This window comes from Pleuronectes platessa, chromosome 4, assembly GCF_947347685.1.
Source record: "Pleuronectes platessa chromosome 4, fPlePla1.1, whole genome shotgun sequence".
Classification (NCBI taxonomy): domain Eukaryota; kingdom Metazoa; phylum Chordata; class Actinopteri; order Pleuronectiformes; family Pleuronectidae; genus Pleuronectes; species Pleuronectes platessa.
In genome coordinates this window covers 28,846,230-28,864,174 of record NC_070629.1, presented here as the reverse complement: position 1 = coordinate 28,864,174, position 17,945 = coordinate 28,846,230, and the positions used below count along the sequence as shown (strand labels likewise).

The following is a 17,945-nucleotide window of genomic DNA, read 5'->3' as shown; positions in this document are numbered from 1 at the left end:
TTGTCAGTGACCTCATTCTGTTGGTTCGTGCAAGATGCTGTTGCTCATCATCTGTAGACACGCACCCGTACTGAATGTTCCTGGATAGAGGAAGTCACATCTTAACATTGAGCCTGAGGAAATATCACCTGGGAATTTCCAAATAAATTTCCTCATCTCTGCTTAAATCTGTTTCCTTTGAATCTATAGTCAACATGCATCATTCTACATATAAGGAAGTATTTATTAAAAATCTCTTACAAAGCCTCTGTGTTTGTTACACAACACCTCTGAGGAAAAACCCTCCTTCAGTGGAAAATATTCTAAATTTGGACGGTTTACATGTGACATAGCACTTTTCATATAACTCTATTTAAGTATTACATTTCTTTTTACTACTATATCAGATGATGCAAGTACACAGGATGCTTGCCACAACAAGCAGTGTGTCAATCAACTGGCGTACATTATGAAATGCCCTTGAGCAAGACCCCGAACTACCAACTTGTTCTCTCCCGCAAAGAGACGCAATAAAATATTCGTACAATAAAAATGTGGCAAACGCAACTCGGTGATGAAATCCTGTGACTTCTCCAGAGATGAGCGGGTCTCAGGAGCCTGATGTTTACAGAAAGATAAGCATCTATAATATAAAGGGTCACATGGATTCATATTTTCCACCTTGTTAGATAAACCTCACCTTTTAAAGTCCAGGAGTTTTTTATCATTCATCTTATTCCATGAGTAGTTCACTAAAATGTGTTCAAACTGATTTCACTACATTTCCAAATACCGGTCATGTCTGTTGGCTTCTCAACCCCAAACAGAAGAAGTGTGCGACCAAACTAAAGCTAAAGATCGAAGCTCAAACCAGAGTGTGCAGAGTTTGGTCATGTTGGTTATTTGATTTTTACACTGCACCTGCCTTTAATGGGGCTGAACTTCCTGTTTGTTCTCAAAACCAGAAAACCTCTGTGGTTTATGTTTTTTCTGTACGATAGAAAATATTCTACACAAGCCGCACTCCAGATACACGAGAGCAACCTGCCACTGAAAGCTCAACCTCATGTTTATCTCAATATCTGCACAGTTTTGTTTAAAGACATCTGAGAGTTTTGTATTTGACTAAAAAACCAGCAAAGCAAACATTGTAATGGGAGAAGATCTAAACTCAGGACGTAACCTGAGTCAGTTGGATTCATTGTTTGGGGACCACAGATGTTCACAGATGTTTTTCATGGAAATATTCAGCTAAAGACGAGGACTCATGTAACACAAATGTGAAAGTTATTAGATTTAACATATATTCAACTGCAGAACAAAATATCCCGTCACGTTCAAACCAAACTAGAATATTCTAAAGCTGCTCTCACTGCCCCAGCCCCCCCCCCCCCCCCCCCATCACTGAACATCAGGAAACCGCTGAGTGTTTCCACTTTGACATTAATCGTCTCAGCCTAATGTTTCCCTCAATTAATCCATACGCCCTCACACAGGCTTCCTACCTCTCCCATGATACTCCACGCCAAAGAGATCCTTGATGTCTCAACAGCGCGGCTGAAGAAGTTGAAAAGGTAATTCTGAAATAACTTCATCACCTGTTCCCCCCCCCCCCCCCCATGAAGCCGTCCCAGACGCCGCGGCTGAGACGCTATTAATCCCGACTTCCCTCTAATCCAATTAAAGACGGGAGCAGAGGTGCTGTCACTGCCAAACATGTTTCCACCGGAGCCCAGAGAGAGAGAGAGAGAGAAGAAGCCTCCAGACAGATTAAGGCAAAGAAGATCCTTAATTTGTTAATCACTGAACTCTGCTGTCACTGATAGGGGGAACGAACACGTCTTCATACACGCCGGCTGATGTGAGCGGCGAGTCGAGCGTGAAACACAAAGGAGGAATCAAGAACAATTACCAGGAGACGACGTGAGGATCAAACGTGGATTCATTTCATTATGTGGACGATGCATCGCTGCCTGTCCTCCTCTAAATGCTAACGTCTGCCTCCCAGGACCGGGGAGTCAGTGCACATGTGGGTTCTAACCCGGGCCCGTGGTGCAGGGAGGAGATGATGGAACGAGTCGGTTCCACAAAGAGGCGTTTGGGAATTTGTTCATGTAAAAATGTAAAAACCAGCGGATCGGAGAAGTTTTTATCTGGCAATTTTCATTCTTCGACGTAGATATTATGTTTTTGGGTTGTCGATTCATTCGTTTCATGTTATTATGATATCTCAAGAAAGCCTTGAAGGTATTTCTTCCAATTTGTTGTAAATTGTTGTTCAAGAATTAAAGGACACGATCCCAGTGACCGTACCAATCACATTTCCCTTGTGAACACGATATCTCACAAGCACCTTCAGGAAGTTTCCTCAAATTTGGTGCAAACGTTCACTTGGACTCGAGAATGACCTGGGTCAAATGTGGAGGTCAAAGGTCAAGGTCACCAATGCCTCTTGAACATATCTCGAGTTTGTCTTTTGGGAATTTCTTGTCACTTAAAGATGAAGTGATTAGGGCTGCATTGGTCAAAGGTCAAAGGTCGCTTCTTATGAGTCTGTAGAAACTATGGATGTAGCAGGAAACTGGTGCTCGAGACAAACACCTGCACGGCTCTGATTCTAGTTCATCACTTTCTTTATCGTTGTCGAGATGGGGAATCGATCGTGGATCTTCAAGTAAATCATCAGTCATATTAAGTGACATCTATGATTGTGTTATTTGGTGCAGTTGTATTTAAGTGAACTGTCGGGTGTTCGTCTTCATCAAACACAAGTTGAGTGAAGCGTCAGTTTGAACACACAACGTTTTTCCATGAGAAGAGAATCAGAAACTTCAGAGACACAATCACCTTTTGTTCGACCACAAGGGAGCATGTGTGCATCATTAGCATTTACACACAGATACTCCCGCCCTGGACAGGTGTAGCAGGACACACACTACACACACACTACACACACACTACACACACACACTCTCAGCTTTTGCATAGTTTGACACTTGGCCTCGAGTCATGATTGATAGATGCTGTTTACTTCTGGGCACAACACTCAATTTCAACTTAAGATGCCATTAGTGACAAACAATGCTTTCTCAACGGAGGGAAAACAAGCTAAAACAACACTTATTAAGGTAATTATGAGTTATAGACGCCATTAAGGCCCCATGGATCTTTGTTATTGTGACTAATACTTCTTTGGTCGCTCTTCTTGAGGTGGCTCGATTTCCTGACACCTCTCCAATTATCAATAACGAGGTTGTTGTTTTTTCTGTCCTCCTGCTGAAGTAAACACACAGTTCTGATTTGAAGGACCTTCAGAGGACGGAGCTGAGGAACCTCCTCCTCACAGACATGTTCAAGGCCCCACAGTGAGTCACTGAGGAGCAGGAAACTGATTCAGCACTGCTCACACATCGTGGTTGGAACCTTTGATCGTTTACACAACAACACAAAGACAGAGCGTCCATCAGAAGACCTGCTCTCAGGGGGACGCTCAGTGCTGAGGCAGGTTTTGACCTCTGAGAGTCAGAGTGGACCTGCTCTAAAACACACAGAAGCTTCTAGGCCAGGGGTCTTCAACGTTTTTCAGGCCAAGGACCCCAAACTGGTGGAGAGATGGAGCAGGGACCCCATACTATACCTATTGTTTAAATTGTGTTTTATATTAAACTGGGCCTAGTGCCATATATAAACATAGCTACCCTGTTATTGTGCATTCAATACTAAGCTATTCAAATGTAACACGGGTTCATATATTCATGTTATTATTTTAAACATACATGTAGAAGAGACAGTGAATCCTCTAGTCATCTGTGGATGATAAACATACTCCCACATTAGTGAGATGTCGGACCCTGATGGGCAGCACATAACTTATCTAACCTTGGACGGATGGAGGTTGTCAGGCAGAGGGTCAAATCAGCCTCTCAATATGTTGGATGCATGTTAATGTGTATTTAAAGACATTTCAATTTATGGAAAATGAATCAAAAATTATAAAAAATATAAAAAATGGTCTAATTAACCAAACATTTCGCGACCCCCCTGCAGTACCTCCACGGACCCCCTAGGGGGTCGCGGACCCCCTGTTGAAGACCTCGGTTCTAGGCCATTTAACAACAATAACAAAATGCAGTATTTTTTCACAATAGGATCAAATTTGTCCAGTTGGACGTTTAGGCCTGTGACATGTGGTCGCTGGAGGAAACTCCTGGTGGTCTCTCCATCTTTAAAACAGCTCTCAGAAGCTCTAGCAGGTCTTTCACTATTACCTTATCTTCTTGGGGTCTGTGCTGCGTCAGTACTTAGCATGTAGAGCGCTAAGGATTGTGGGTATAACGTCCTGTGAGAGAGGAGTGATAGTATTTCCAACAGTACATGTATTGAACTACCTGGTTGAGATGTCACAGGTGATGTTTCCTCGTGTTTTATTACAAACTGCCCCAAGAAAGAAGCAGAATTGTACAAAGTGTATTGAAATGAATCTAACGCACCCGACCTTTAATCCCGGGGATGAAAACCAAAATCAAATATTTCACTTTTTATATTTTGTCACGCGTCTCTCTCTCTTGATCGTCTTCCACACGTCGCTGCCTCTTTAAATTAGTGTCGTGGTTTTAACCGTCACTTTTGATTTCCCCCCTCCACTTCAAAAGCCCCCCCCCATGACAAATCAATGTCCTACAACTATTTTCTCAATCCACTGATTCTCGTAAACACCCCCCCCCCCCCCCCAAATAATGGTAAACAAGTGCTTCTCCTCATCTTGTCTTTGTCTCTCTTTGTTCCGCGCAGCCCCGACTGGATGCACCGAATTAGGCAGGATATACTAAAAACCAAACGCCGTGCAGGGGAATTAACATTCTAATTAAAATCCAGTTAGACTTTGATTTGGCAGATAATTATACTCGTGTGTTGCTGTTCTCAGGACTATTCGGATTTGATGAGGTGTGTTAGTGGTAATTACCTCGCTGATAGGGAGTTGTGTGACAGCGCAATTTTCCACACGGAGGCAAATCAAAAGAAAATAGATTTAGTTGCTGTGTGGAATCCATTTGACTGGTTCTTTGACTCTTTGAGATGATTTAAACTAAATGTGGTTTATGGATTTCATCATATCTATATGCAGATCAAAAACAACACGCAGTGATTTATTGGAATGTCTCCGTCCCATCTTGAGACCATGTCTGTCTCACATCTGTCCACTGTATGTAAAGGACTGGGATTGTGCAGGAAGAGGAAGACCAGGGTCGAGGCATTAAAGCAGATCAGTGTGTGGACTGATTTCTCATTTATTTATCACATTTCATAGCCTGAAGTCAAATCCTCTGCCAGCGACACACACACACACCTTGTCCCAACAGGAGGGGTGAGTGATCAGATAAGACCGAACCTGGAGTTTCCTGTGCGTCTTACCACATGAGGCCATTAAGGTTTATTGTATCCTGAGGGCAGGGGCCGGGGAGTTTCCCTCCTTTCCAGGCCACGCTTATCTCACAACAACCTACAGTAATATCTGAAATTGACATACTCATAGTGTTGGTCACCATCAACACTGCCTGAGGGGGGGGGGGAAGAACGTCACAGCAGTTATGAAATGTAATTACTCATCTAGATGCAACAGGTACAACTGTGAAAACATTTGACTCATCCATCCTGGTGTTTTCCTGGAAGACTCCTGGAACTTTTGGAACGCCACTCGGCCACATGTTCATATTGCAGTCGGTTAAAAAGCTGAATGCTGAGGAGAGAAGGATTCAGGTTTATGCAGCTCGGTGTTGCCAGGTCCTCATCAATGAGCAGAGAGAAGCAGCCAGTCTGCCACGTTTGGGGATTTTAAAATCCCACAATGAACCGTCCCTGCTGAAGATGGAGGCGCCTGCAGGCTCCTTCATGTGTCATGAATAAAAAAAACAACATAATTACATCATCCCTCATGTTGCTGCACTGGTAAATATCCTGTCTGACCACAGACTGTAGATAAAGATGGACGACACATCTCCACTTCCTCCCACTGTCCAGAAATATCGTCTTTGATCTGCATTATGTTGTTTTGTTTTCATATTTATGCATTGGTCCACATGGAATCGAACCCTCAACCCTAGCTGTGTGAGTTCATGCCTTAGTGTTGCGGTTTACAAAGTCTGTAAAATCTGAGGAGAAATTAAATGAATTGTAGATATTGTTGACGTGACGTTATGAAGTGGCCTTGAACAACAGAGGAAACAGATGTTATTGGGTGTGTGAGCTCCAGCTGGACTTAGCACTGATGATGCCTTCAAAAGCGTCCGGAAACACTGGACTCTACAACTATAACTCATGTAAAACTAATATATAAACATCTACATACTAACTACACAGATGTTTGTCTGTATGTTGAGTGAATATATTATGAACCATTTATATTATCGACTTTATGTATTTTGTAAATATAAAAGTTGAGTTTGATGCTTGGACACTTGATATGTTTAATATTGACGAAAATTGTATAAACAGGCAAACAGCTCTGCAGCAGTTGGGGGGGGGGGGGGGGGGGGGGGGGAGTCTTCAGGCTGCAGATAAACCAGGTGGGATGAGCTCAGTTTTCTAACTTCACTCTGCACCATTGACTGTGTGTAAACAACGTCCAGCACACAAACAGTTCAAGGTGGGAGGTTTGAGGAGGACTCACTAATGAGAAGAAGAATTCTGAGACTCTGCAGAATCAACCCAGGACGAGCACACAGCAGATTTAAGACCACGGACTTCACTGATTTGCGTAATTTCCATAACATAGTAAAAATAAATCAGTTGCATGGTTCATGCAATAATCAGAACATCTCCTGTGTTTCTTAAATTCTGTAAATCATAACAATGTGAGGTCAGTGTAGGCCAGGTCTTGATCACTCAGATATCCGTGCTTTGTAGGTGCACTTGAACGCAGCCTAACTTTTCCCCCCGAACCCTGAACTTTTCCTTCAGCTCAGGGAAGTTTCCTCGGGAAGTTTCCTCAGCTCGGGAAGTTTCCTTTGAAGTTCCCTGGGCTCGTGTCCTTCAGCTCGGTGAAGTGTCCTCGGCTCGTGTCCTCAGCTCGTGTCCTCAGCTCGTGTCCTCAGCCTGTGTCCCCGCTGTCTCCTTGTCTGCTGGAGGCTTGTTGTCCTGACGCCTCAGAGGATGTGACCGAACCGTGACTCAAGGACCATGCAGAGCCTTCACGCCTGCTGACGTCAGAGCCGTTCCTCTCGTGCAGGTCAGTGCGCGGACTCACTTTGTTTTGGAGGAAGAACTTTTGAGTCTCGTTGACTTTTCTCAGCCGCTTCCTCCTTCTTCTTCATCTTTATTCTTCCTCCTGCGACGTGAAGCAGCGACACCGCAGCCGGAGACAATGTGGCGGAAGCTCTCGGGACATGTGGCGGCGCTGGGTGAGGTGTTCGACGGCAGGAGTCGGTGGAGGTCCGCGGCGGTGGCCCTGGTCCTCCTGACCCTGCTGGCCGCGTCCTGCCGGGCGGAGGAAGCCTCCTGCCACGGAGCCTACGACCTGTACTTCGTCCTGGACAAGTAAGTGAAGGGGGGGGGGGGGAGGTTGTGTTGTTTCTGTTCACAAGTGCAACAATGTTTCTGCTGCACAAAAACAACAAGAGAACAAGGTTCGATACCTGTGATGGTGCTGCCGGTGACACCTCGTGAGGAAGAAGGGGTTTTACGTGATCACGATATTAACCGTTGCTCGTGAACTTGGACAAATGTCTTCAGACACTTGTCCACAAACAAACTTTCAGTGAAGGTCTTTCTGAATTCAGACCCAACCTATCGAGGCAGGTCCTGCCTGAGTCCCAGCTTCGTTTAGCCCCATGAGACGAACTGGGATTGGTCCATACTTAAAAAACTGATAGATACACATGATTGATTGGTTGATTGGTAGTGGTTGTAGTGGTTTTCACCCAGTGCTTCCTGGTTTTGGGAAATGTTGTTTCTCTATTAAGTGTAAGATCTCGACCCAACTATGTAAAATGCCTTGAGATAACATCTGCTTTGATTTGATCCCTTACAAATAGAGTAGAACTGAATCAATGCCACATTATGAAATAGACCTGTTTACATGGACACTGATATTCCACTTGAACTTGACTGTCTCCAGTGTTTGGTTAACTTTGATTTATACTTTAAATCGTATATATACACTTTCTATGTGTTGATATAAAGACAATTCATCATACAAAGTGAATCGAGGCTGAACAGTAAAACAAAGCTACAACACAATGAAACTCACTCGGTGTAAAACCTCAGAGCTTCAGGTTTCTGACCAACATGACAACCAAAACAACCAAAACCATAACAGCCACTGGTTTCACTTCATTAGTTTGTTGTATCAAAATGTTAAAGCGATGCCGTCATTGTGTTGTTGGGAGCTTAGAGATCAATGTGCCGTTGCAGGAACTTTTGCTAAATAAAAAACAGACATGATCATGTTGAGTTCAGTGGTTACTGAGGAGGAAGATGAGGAAGAGGATGAGGATGAGAGCCCTCAAAACAAACCCCACACTTTTAAACATGAACGTGACCTTTTCCACATCCGTAGCTCTATCTGCCGAAGGGTTAACCAAACCTGAACCACCGCTGCCTTCAGGGAGTGAAGCTGGTTCTGTGGTGTAATGAGGTTCTTCCCACATTCTGTATTATAAAGAGGGTCAACATGACAGCTCCCCCTGGTGGCTGGCTGCACTCTCAGCCATAAACCCTGCCTCCTCCATGTTCGTGGATGGAACATGGGGTTAAATGAAGAAGTCACAGTCTATTGTTTGTCCACTTGTTGCTCTCCTGACCCGACCAACATCAGGAAATGATTAGGAGGAAGAATTTCAGCTTGTCAGCTTGTACTTTCCCCCAAACTTTAAAAGCCCTGTAGTCTTTTACTTCTCTCTGTCCTATGGGATCATCCAACACAGATCTTATCCTCCTGTTACCTCAACGTACTCGACCTTCTTCAATCTTAGAATGAGACTAAAAACCGTTTCTGAATGGGGCGGGTTCATCGTGCAAAGTGACCACAAAGAGCTGTTTTGTCATTTGGAGCACACTCAGAAAAAAGCCTTCACTTCCTGTGTGTTTCACGTGCTCGAGTCCTCTGCTTCAAACACTCTCACAGCTCCCTGGCAGATTCAGGCGCTTCAGCAGAACTCTGCAGAGCTGCAGCAGCGTCATGCACAAAGACCTCACATGCATCCTGAGAGTTTACAGTCCTGACAGCAACTGTTTTTAATCCTGTCCTCCCTCGGCCTGGAAAGGAGCCACCCGTCTCAGGGCCGTTGAGTTGCAGCGCCGCTTCCCCCTGACCCGGTTTCAAACCACCCCACCCTCGTCTCAATTGCCAAATTACCGGATGATGACATTGATTATTCGTTGGACCGTGTTTCTTTGCACATTTGTACGTTAGGGGGCGTGTCCGGTGCACGGATGCAAGTTTGGGTTTGTGAAATGTAAAAGCCTGATTCGTGGTGATTGTTACATCCTGAGTTCACAGGACTTGTTTTGCCCTGAGTGTTATCTGCAGGGAGAAATAGCTCCACTGTGGAGTTTCCTGATTCTACTGATAAGACTAATGTGCTAACGTCAGCACTCTGTAATTTACAAAGCCTCTGTGCAAAGAGGTTTTGTGCAGATTTGGGGAATTCTGACCTCGGTGCTGACTTTCTGCAGATGAAGATTTCATCGGAGGCCGGTTCATGAGAGTTTTTCTGTTTTGGTTTTCCACACACTCAGGTAGCTCTTTCCAAGGAAGTGTCTCTCGGCCTTATTGGTTCAGGGGAGTTTTCCACTTGAGCTGCAGCAGCAGTGGAGGAGCAGAGAAACTGGTGGAGATCAGATACTCGGGTAGAGATTCTGAATCTGGTTCTATTTTAAATCAAATTCCTCAAAATCAATGTGCAGTTTAATGATATAATGAAAAACAAGCACAGTGATTCACTCTCAAACACACTTTAAGAACAACTCGACAAAAAACTATATTCACAGTCATATTACTACACTATTTATTGATCCCAGTACTGTTCAGTATTTATCATTTTAACAGAAGTTATTTATTTTATATATCAGCCACGGTTAAAGTAAATGTCACATCAATTTTGAGGGTTTTGTTTTATTCTGGACTATTGGAAAAATCAACACACATTTGCTTCCTGATTGATTCTTGTACTTTCTGTCAGTAACAGATTCACCTCATCATCACACAAAGGAAGGAAATGATCTGACTTTCCGTAACACAATTATATTTTCGGCCTCTGCCCATTTGCATATCTGTTTATATCCCTGTAGCGTGCACCAGTCTGTTTCCATGTGTGGCCATGTGGCGTGAAGATGCTCATCAGGGCTGAGATTATTTTGAGAGCATTTTAAAGCAAAAACACATTTGTTGCCTTAAATGTAATATAACTGTATTAATTTGATATTGACCACATCTGGAACAACTCTGAATCTCTCTATACAACTTGATTTATCGTCTCTTCTTGTCTGCTGGTGTGTTTGTGATCAACATGTGAACATCTGGAGACGTAGCATTAGCATTGGAAGCTACCGTTGCACAACAGAAAGAGATTCTAGAGGGATGAATTCTTACAGATCACAGAGATCAGAAATCCAGATTTCCCTCGAACGCCTCATCTGATCAATAACAGATGAGTTCCGGGTCCAGATAACATTAATTTGTCTCCCTCCCTTAACCGCGGTGCCAACACTTAACCACAATTAACCACCGCTAATTACCCAGTGACACTCAAATCCTGTCAAAGTGCCGTGGAACTTTGTTTCACCCGTGACCTTGACTGGGGCAGCGGGGAGGAGAGGGAGGATGACAGATGAGCCTCCTAATGGTCAAACTCGTCTGTTTTATGTTCCCCGCACATACATTGAATTGTAATTATTGGTTTAATTACCTCTTACATCAAGGGCACATTTTACACACTGTACCCACGGTGGTCAGGTTGACTTATCGAGGGGCGGGCGGGGCCACGGGGCCACAGGGTGACGCCCACCCCACTGCGGTTTGTCCTTGGTCACAGCCAGACATTTATATTTTTCTTTTTTAAGTCTTAATTGGTTTTAACGAGAGTCGTTAAAACCAATTAAGACCAAACACCTGAAATGAAAACCTCATCTTCTCGGTGTTCACGCTTTCATTTCGGCTGAATGAAGAGACACATCCTTTTTAAATTTTAATAGCTTGATTTTCAGATAATTAGTTTTTACCCTGTTTCAAACTTGTTTTGGAAAGTGCTGCACCAAAACTTTTATTCGTATTATAAATGGACTAATGTTGTTTTGACCACCTCAGAATGGTGTTGGTGCAGTTCCCTCCTACTCCGTCTCACAGCTCTCGGTTCATACGACCATATCACTTTAGTTATATATATATTTTTTCCCTATACCTTCTTTTTTTGGATAAAACAAATCCCGACTCCTCCGGCCAACTCGATTTGAAAGCTCCTGTGAACGTGTGAGGACTCGAGCAGCTGAAGCTACACAACACAGATTTATCCGCACAATTATCCAAGCATGTGGCCGGTGTTAATGTCCAACTGTGGCACAAAAGCACAAATACTGTACAGTATACATTTTTTTTTTTGTGTGTAACTCCCCAGCACTCAATCTGCTGCGGCTGCCGAGCTGTGAGCTGACTCTTGTTTCTCCCGGTTTCAGGTCTGGAAGCGTCTCCGCCGACTGGATCGAGATCTACTCGTTTGTGAAGAACCTCACCGACAGATTTGTGAGGTGAGTGTGAGGTCACGAGTGTCCTCTCACGTCTCCTCTGGAGGTGTGATGTCTTTATTCGTGTGGATCGGGGAAGTGTTTCACAATGCTCGTGTTTTTGAAATATGAAAAAAAAAAACACATGAAGTGAAAATCACACTCCCTGAATCTGGCTCTGCACGGAGCCGGGGCGACGCAGCAGCAACTTAATGTTTATGGCGACTCGGAGTTATAGCAGTGAACATATAATAAATCAATAAAAACTCAAGTACGTAGTAAATACGAGGATTTAACGCCGAGGGAAGATATTCACCATCTCCTCAAAAGTTGTCGTCGCACAACCGACAACACAAGTGACAGCCGTGAATGGAGAGAAATGATAAGTGAACATCAGTGGGATTGTTTTATGGGATAAACGTCAATAATTCACGAGCGGGCGACTTCCCACCTGTTTCATTTTGCATAAACCGCGGCGGCTTCCTCGCTCTACATAATTCATCAAATCCAAAATGACCACAAACCGGGAGAAACCGGCTTGCGTAACGTTGGAGCCGAGCGGCGCCTGCCAGCACAGGACAGACGGTGGCGACCCAGCCAGAATGAAGTGGTTGGTTGAAGAAAATAGCAAAGGCACCAGGTGGGAGTGGGAGGCAGAGAGGAGCAGTCTTCTGGGCTGTGAGAATGGCCATTTGCACCGGGGAGGGGAGAGGAGAGTGGTGGTGTGTGGGGGGGGGTCCGGCTCCACACGTATCCACCGCCGAGCGGCTGACTGGTGGGGGGGGGGGGGGGAGACAATGTACAGTAAAGCAAAAGAACACTGGAAGGCGATGAGGACAATCTGCTAAACAATGCCCGCTCACCAAGAGCACTTCTGTTCCGCCATGTGGAGCAAACTGGACTCCCTTCTTCACCCCCCCCACCCCCCCATCACCACCACCACCACCACCACCACCACCACCTCCCCCTGATTTGTCCTTGGCATCGCCGCCTCTTCATCCCAACTCTTTTCTCAGAAGCAGAACTGTACCAGCAGAAGAGGTAACGTACACACGATAAGTCGCCCACCCACGACTTCTCCTCCGTGAGTTTCTCGTCCACATATGAAACTGAAAGTTGCAGACAGGATGTGGAATGTATGCGGCTGCTACCGCTTCCTGCCAGATCTGCCCCGTGTGGCCTAAAGACTGTGCTATGTTTGCGGGGGAGGATCGCGACTGGGCCGTGTGTCACGTGGGTGAGAAGCATCAGCACCTCTCCTTATGCTGCCAAGGCTCCGGGTCCCTGAAGGAGACACGGCAGCGCTCGATCCTCTGAAGGTCGAGTCGCTCGGTGGGAATCGAACCCGAGTCCTGTTCTTCAATAACTCAGTACTTTATCTGGTACTTTCCTGGGATACTTCAGATTGTGACTGTTTTACTCCACTTTGCACTTTACATCTAAGTGAGGGCTGGACCTGCACCACTCACAATATTTTCAAATACAATTTCTGATGAACAGATCTCTATTTGGGATTTCAAGTATCTGTATTTTTTTTAAATTTAGATTCAACTTTATTGTCATTGCACAGAACAAGTACTTATACAACGAAATGCAGTTTAGCATCTAACCAGAGTTCAAAAAAAGGCAGTAAAGTGCAGAGTATTGTGCGTATTTAAAGTGGAATGTAAATAAATAAGATGTACACTAAGAAATATATATGGAATAGTACAGTATTAACAGGTATTGTATGATATAAGAACTATGAGCAAGATAAATATATATATAAATATGAATATACTATAGGCGGGATAATACAGTAGTAAGAAAAAGTAAAACTTCTTAACTTTCATAATAATAGTAATAATGAACTTGATTTACAAAGCACTTTCCATTGTTCCATTGAAACATTTAAGGACTGAATATGATCAGGAAATAATTTTATACAGAAATTAAACAACATAATTAACACAACAAAAATATAATAATACAAATAACAAAAAGGTTCTTTTAAGTGTAAATTCATATGAAACTTTATATACTGGTACATTGGACTAAAAGACTTTTCATCAAATGTCTTAACACATTTTAAGTGGCTGCCTTTGTAATAACAAATTAGGTATTTGAACATTTAATAATGTCACTATCTGCTTTGATCAGTAGTTTTTATCAAAGTAGTTCAGACTTGTTAGATTTCTCACTTTGTGTATTTTTTTCATATCATATATTTCCTTGTTAATTGCATTCGCTAAATTTAGAATTAATTGTAAAACTTGGTTATTTTTCGGTTTTTCAATTAAAAAAGATCTTTGTTTAATTATTCAAGAAAATAATATTATATATTATTATTATTACTATAATTATTTAAAATAAGCTATTGAAAAAGTGCCGTATTTCTGTGTCACTTATATTTAAACAGAAACACAGCCGTCCACAGTTATTACAGTTACAATATTGATATTTACACCTCATACTTGTGCACATTTTACTGCTGATGCTTTACTTTTATTTAGGTACAATTAAATGATATATTTTTTAATCCATTACTCGTGTGACAGCTCGAGAGAAGATTCTCTCTGGTCAGTCCCACCTCTTAAAAATACAAAGTCACAGGTACAAAGTACATGTTCATGCAACAGGATGTGATTGTGTGATTGTGTGTTTACGTGTGACTCATCGTCACCACATCATGTTTCCTGCACGTCGATTATTCACTTCAGTCACACACTAATATTAGTCCACCTTCTGTTGGCTCCTCTGTAATCCTCCTGAAGTCGACTCATGTAGAAGCTGTTTTATGAAACTGACTCTGACTCCATCATGTCACGTGTGTGTTTGTGTGTGTGTCTGATGAAGAGGATGAAGGACACAAGTGAAGATGAGTTCATGGAGAAAAGACAAATTAACCGTTGTGTTTCTTTCAAACAGGAAGTTGCCTCCTGGTTGAGATAATCTGGATTAATTTAAGGATCATTGATTTTCTTGTTCCTCTCCAGCCCCAGTATGAGAGTCTCCTTCATCGTCTTCTCAGCCAGAGCGACCGTCCTGCTGCCGCTGACCGGAGACAGGTACTCAGCCCTGAACCTCCACTCTGCACACGCGTGACACTGTTAACATCATCATATCTCCATCATACGTGTTACTTCTCAATATCCAATATAACTGCAAGAAAATCCCAGACAGATTTGAGATTTTGGACATTTCTACCATTGAACGTGTTTGTGTAATAGTTTTGAGCACTTGTTTTAACTCACATTTAAGTTTTTTTTACATTCGTTCCCAGAAGAAGAAGTGTTTCAAAAATGTTGGGCCAAATTTTAAATAGGAAAGTCTGAAGTAACTTTATTTTCCGTTCAGGGCTTTTACTTTTACATGTTATGTTCCATTCACGTCTTTATAGAACCTGAACATGGGAAGGAAATTTTAATTCTGCAAAACAATGTAATGCTAGTAATCCTGTCACATGCAGTGAGAAGAGAGGAGAACAACACTGAGGTCACTAGAGCCACAGTCACAGGGAAAACAGTAAAGATGCAAGAAGGGAAGATCAGATAAGATCAAATAAGATAATCCACAACATGGATATTTGCACCAAAGGGGAAAAAGTAATAAATCAGGAATCATGCAGCATAATCGAGGCCATCTAAAAATAGTGATGATATATTTACAACATAGACAGGACTGTTTATACAATATAGATATAGAAATCATTAACATGACTTGGTGCTAAATAAGTGGTTTCACATTATACTGTGTTATATTAAATCAGCTGCAGGCTTTTATGCACCATCATCCAAATTTGCTCTTGTTTTAATTTATCTTCCAAGAATCTCTCACAGTGTTTTTTGTGCAGTTACAACTTGAGCTCTTCTTTAAAAGTTTCCCATGTTGACTTCAGGCTGAAACTTTAAATAAACAACTTCTCCATTTTGTTACAAGAGCAACCTGTTAATGGTTTTCACCAAAAACCACTAATTTATTCTTAACCCACTAATCGCAGATCTGTGTTCGGATCCTTTTTAAGGAGGTGGAGACATTAACCCAGAGGCCTGCTGTGATCTCAGCTCAGCAGAGAACATGTGGACCAGCGTGCTGATCACTTATCTTGTGTGTGTTTGAAGGAACGAGATCGAACAGGGTCTGGAGCGGCTGCGGGCCGTGAAACCAGCCGGGGAAACGTACATGCACGAGGGAATCAAAGAGGTCAGTTCACTCTCTCTCTCTCTCTCTCCGACAAACCTGCCCACAGACACATCTTTTAGAAAAGCCCAGTGTGACGATCTGTCATGTGTTTGAACCCCGAAGGCCTCGGAGCAGATCCAGAAACAGTCCATAAAGTCCTCCAGCATCATCTTGGCTCTGACGGACGGGAAACTTGATGTTTACGTCAACGAGCTCACAGTGAAGGAGGTCAGATCGATTCCCTCGACCTTCCTGAAGTGCACGAGCCGTTTTCTTTCTCACAGTGTTTTGATCTTTCCTCTCTTCTTCCCGTTCGACCGGCTGAACGCCCCCCCCCCCCCGTGTGTGATGGAGCAGGCGAATGAGGCGAGGAAGTATGGCGCCCGTGTTTACTGCGTGGGCATCAAGGACTTTGACGAGCAGCAGGTGAGAGAGCTTGAGTCTGAATCTGTCGCTGAACGTACGCTCGTGTTGGACGTGTGACAGGAAAAGGTGAACGGTTGTAGCATCACAGTGTAAACAGGCTTAAAGGGATATTCCACCAAAAAACTCTCACTTCCTGATCCATAACCTGGAAAGAGGAAGTCATTAATAACAGAACAGAAGCTTTGGGGACATGGTCTTATGGCAGAAAAATCAAATATACATAAAACTTTGAAACTATTCTTTCAGGAAAATCCACTTTTCAGATGTTAAACTGCATTTTGCTCCACGTTTGGTCAAAAATAATGTGAAATATGTTGATTCCAGCCGAGCTCTGGAGCTTTAAGGACGCAGATATCTGTTGATCTGGAATGTTAGTGGTTATTTGGCTTTGTGTTGTTACAGGATGTTTAATGATTAGCATCTCAATCTGTTCTCCAAAAATGGAAAAAGATCTCAACTAATCTATTGTTAAAAACAAAACTAATAAAACAGCAGCTCTATGAAACTATTAAACACTCATTTAATCTGTTGATTCTCTATTAAATCCACATTATCTCAGCCTCATATTAAAGTTTGTAGCTCTATTTATTACACATATAGCTGCTTCAAAAAGTCTAACACCTAAAGAAACACATTTAAATCCACTTGATCCACATTTTTATTTGGATCTGCACCAACTCATAGATGCCAAGCCTCTAAATAAGCCTGATTTTTTTTTTTATTATTCTCTGGGAAATTGTTTAAATTGCTATAAAATGCTCCGTTTTGCAACGTTAAAGAAAGAGAAATGATCTGTATAATAAACCGTTCTGTAGTTCTTCTGCATAATCTAACCTTCATGGTAAAGGTAATGAAACTAGGACACCCATCAATATTACGTAAATGAATAAATAAATAATAGTAATAGTTTGTTTAAATATATTTTTATACACGGAAATACCACAGAATCTATTCAAAGTAGAATCTGTGAAGCGTTTTTATTTTGCCTGTTTAAATCAGTTTCTGGCCCATTTCTACTCTGTTTAGAAATCAATACGTTTAAACTGGTCACTGGTTCATTCATCACTGGTCTGCTGGTGTAATCTTGAGTCAGTGCTCATCTCATCAAGTCAGTGATGTCTGTAGTTCTCCTGATTCTCCTGTTTCTCCTGATTCTCCTGTTTCTCCTGATTCTCCTGTTTCTCCTGATTCTCCTGTTTCTCCTGTTTCTCCTGATTCTCCTGATTCTCCTGATTCTCCTGATTCTCCTGTTTCTCCTGATTCTCCTGATTCTCCTGTTTCTCCTGTTTCTCCTGTTTCTCCCGTTTCTCCCGATTCTCCTGATTCTCCTGATTCTCCTGATTCTCCTGTTTCCCCTGATTCTCCTGATTCTCCGGTTTCTCCTGATTCTCCTGATTCTCCTGTTTCTCCTGATTCTCCTGTTTCTCCTGTTTCTCCTGATTCTCCTGTTTCTCCTGATTCTCCTTATTCTCCTTATTCTCCTGTTTCTCCTGTTTCTCCTGATTCTCCTGTTTCTCCTGTTTCTCCTGATTCTCCTGATTCTCCTGTTTCTCCTGATTCTCCTGTTTCTCCTGATTCTCCTGTTTCTCCTGATTCTCCTGTTTCTCCTGTTTCTCCTGATTCTCCTGATTCTCCTGTTTCTCCTGATTCTCCTGTTTCTCCTG

At 42.8% G+C, this 17,945-nt stretch overlaps 1 protein-coding gene across 2 annotated transcripts in view; it reads left to right on the top strand.

The window, feature by feature from the left end:
* Nucleotides 1-6,890: 6,890 nt before the first annotated feature.
* The window catches only part of antxr2a (ANTXR cell adhesion molecule 2a), a 65,414-nt gene continuing 54,359 nt past the window's right edge, over nt 6,891-17,945 (top strand). For both annotated transcript variants that reach the window (XM_053421385.1, XM_053421384.1), the window contains exons 1-6: nt 6,891-7,512; nt 11,647-11,718; nt 14,670-14,741; nt 15,795-15,876; nt 15,979-16,083; nt 16,213-16,281. In XM_053421385.1, the coding sequence (XP_053277360.1) occupies nt 7,340-7,512; nt 11,647-11,718; nt 14,670-14,741; nt 15,795-15,876; nt 15,979-16,083; nt 16,213-16,281 (573 nt within the window). In that variant the 5' untranslated portion in view covers nt 6,891-7,339. The remainder of the gene's footprint in view (nt 7,513-11,646; nt 11,719-14,669; nt 14,742-15,794; nt 15,877-15,978; nt 16,084-16,212; nt 16,282-17,945) is intronic.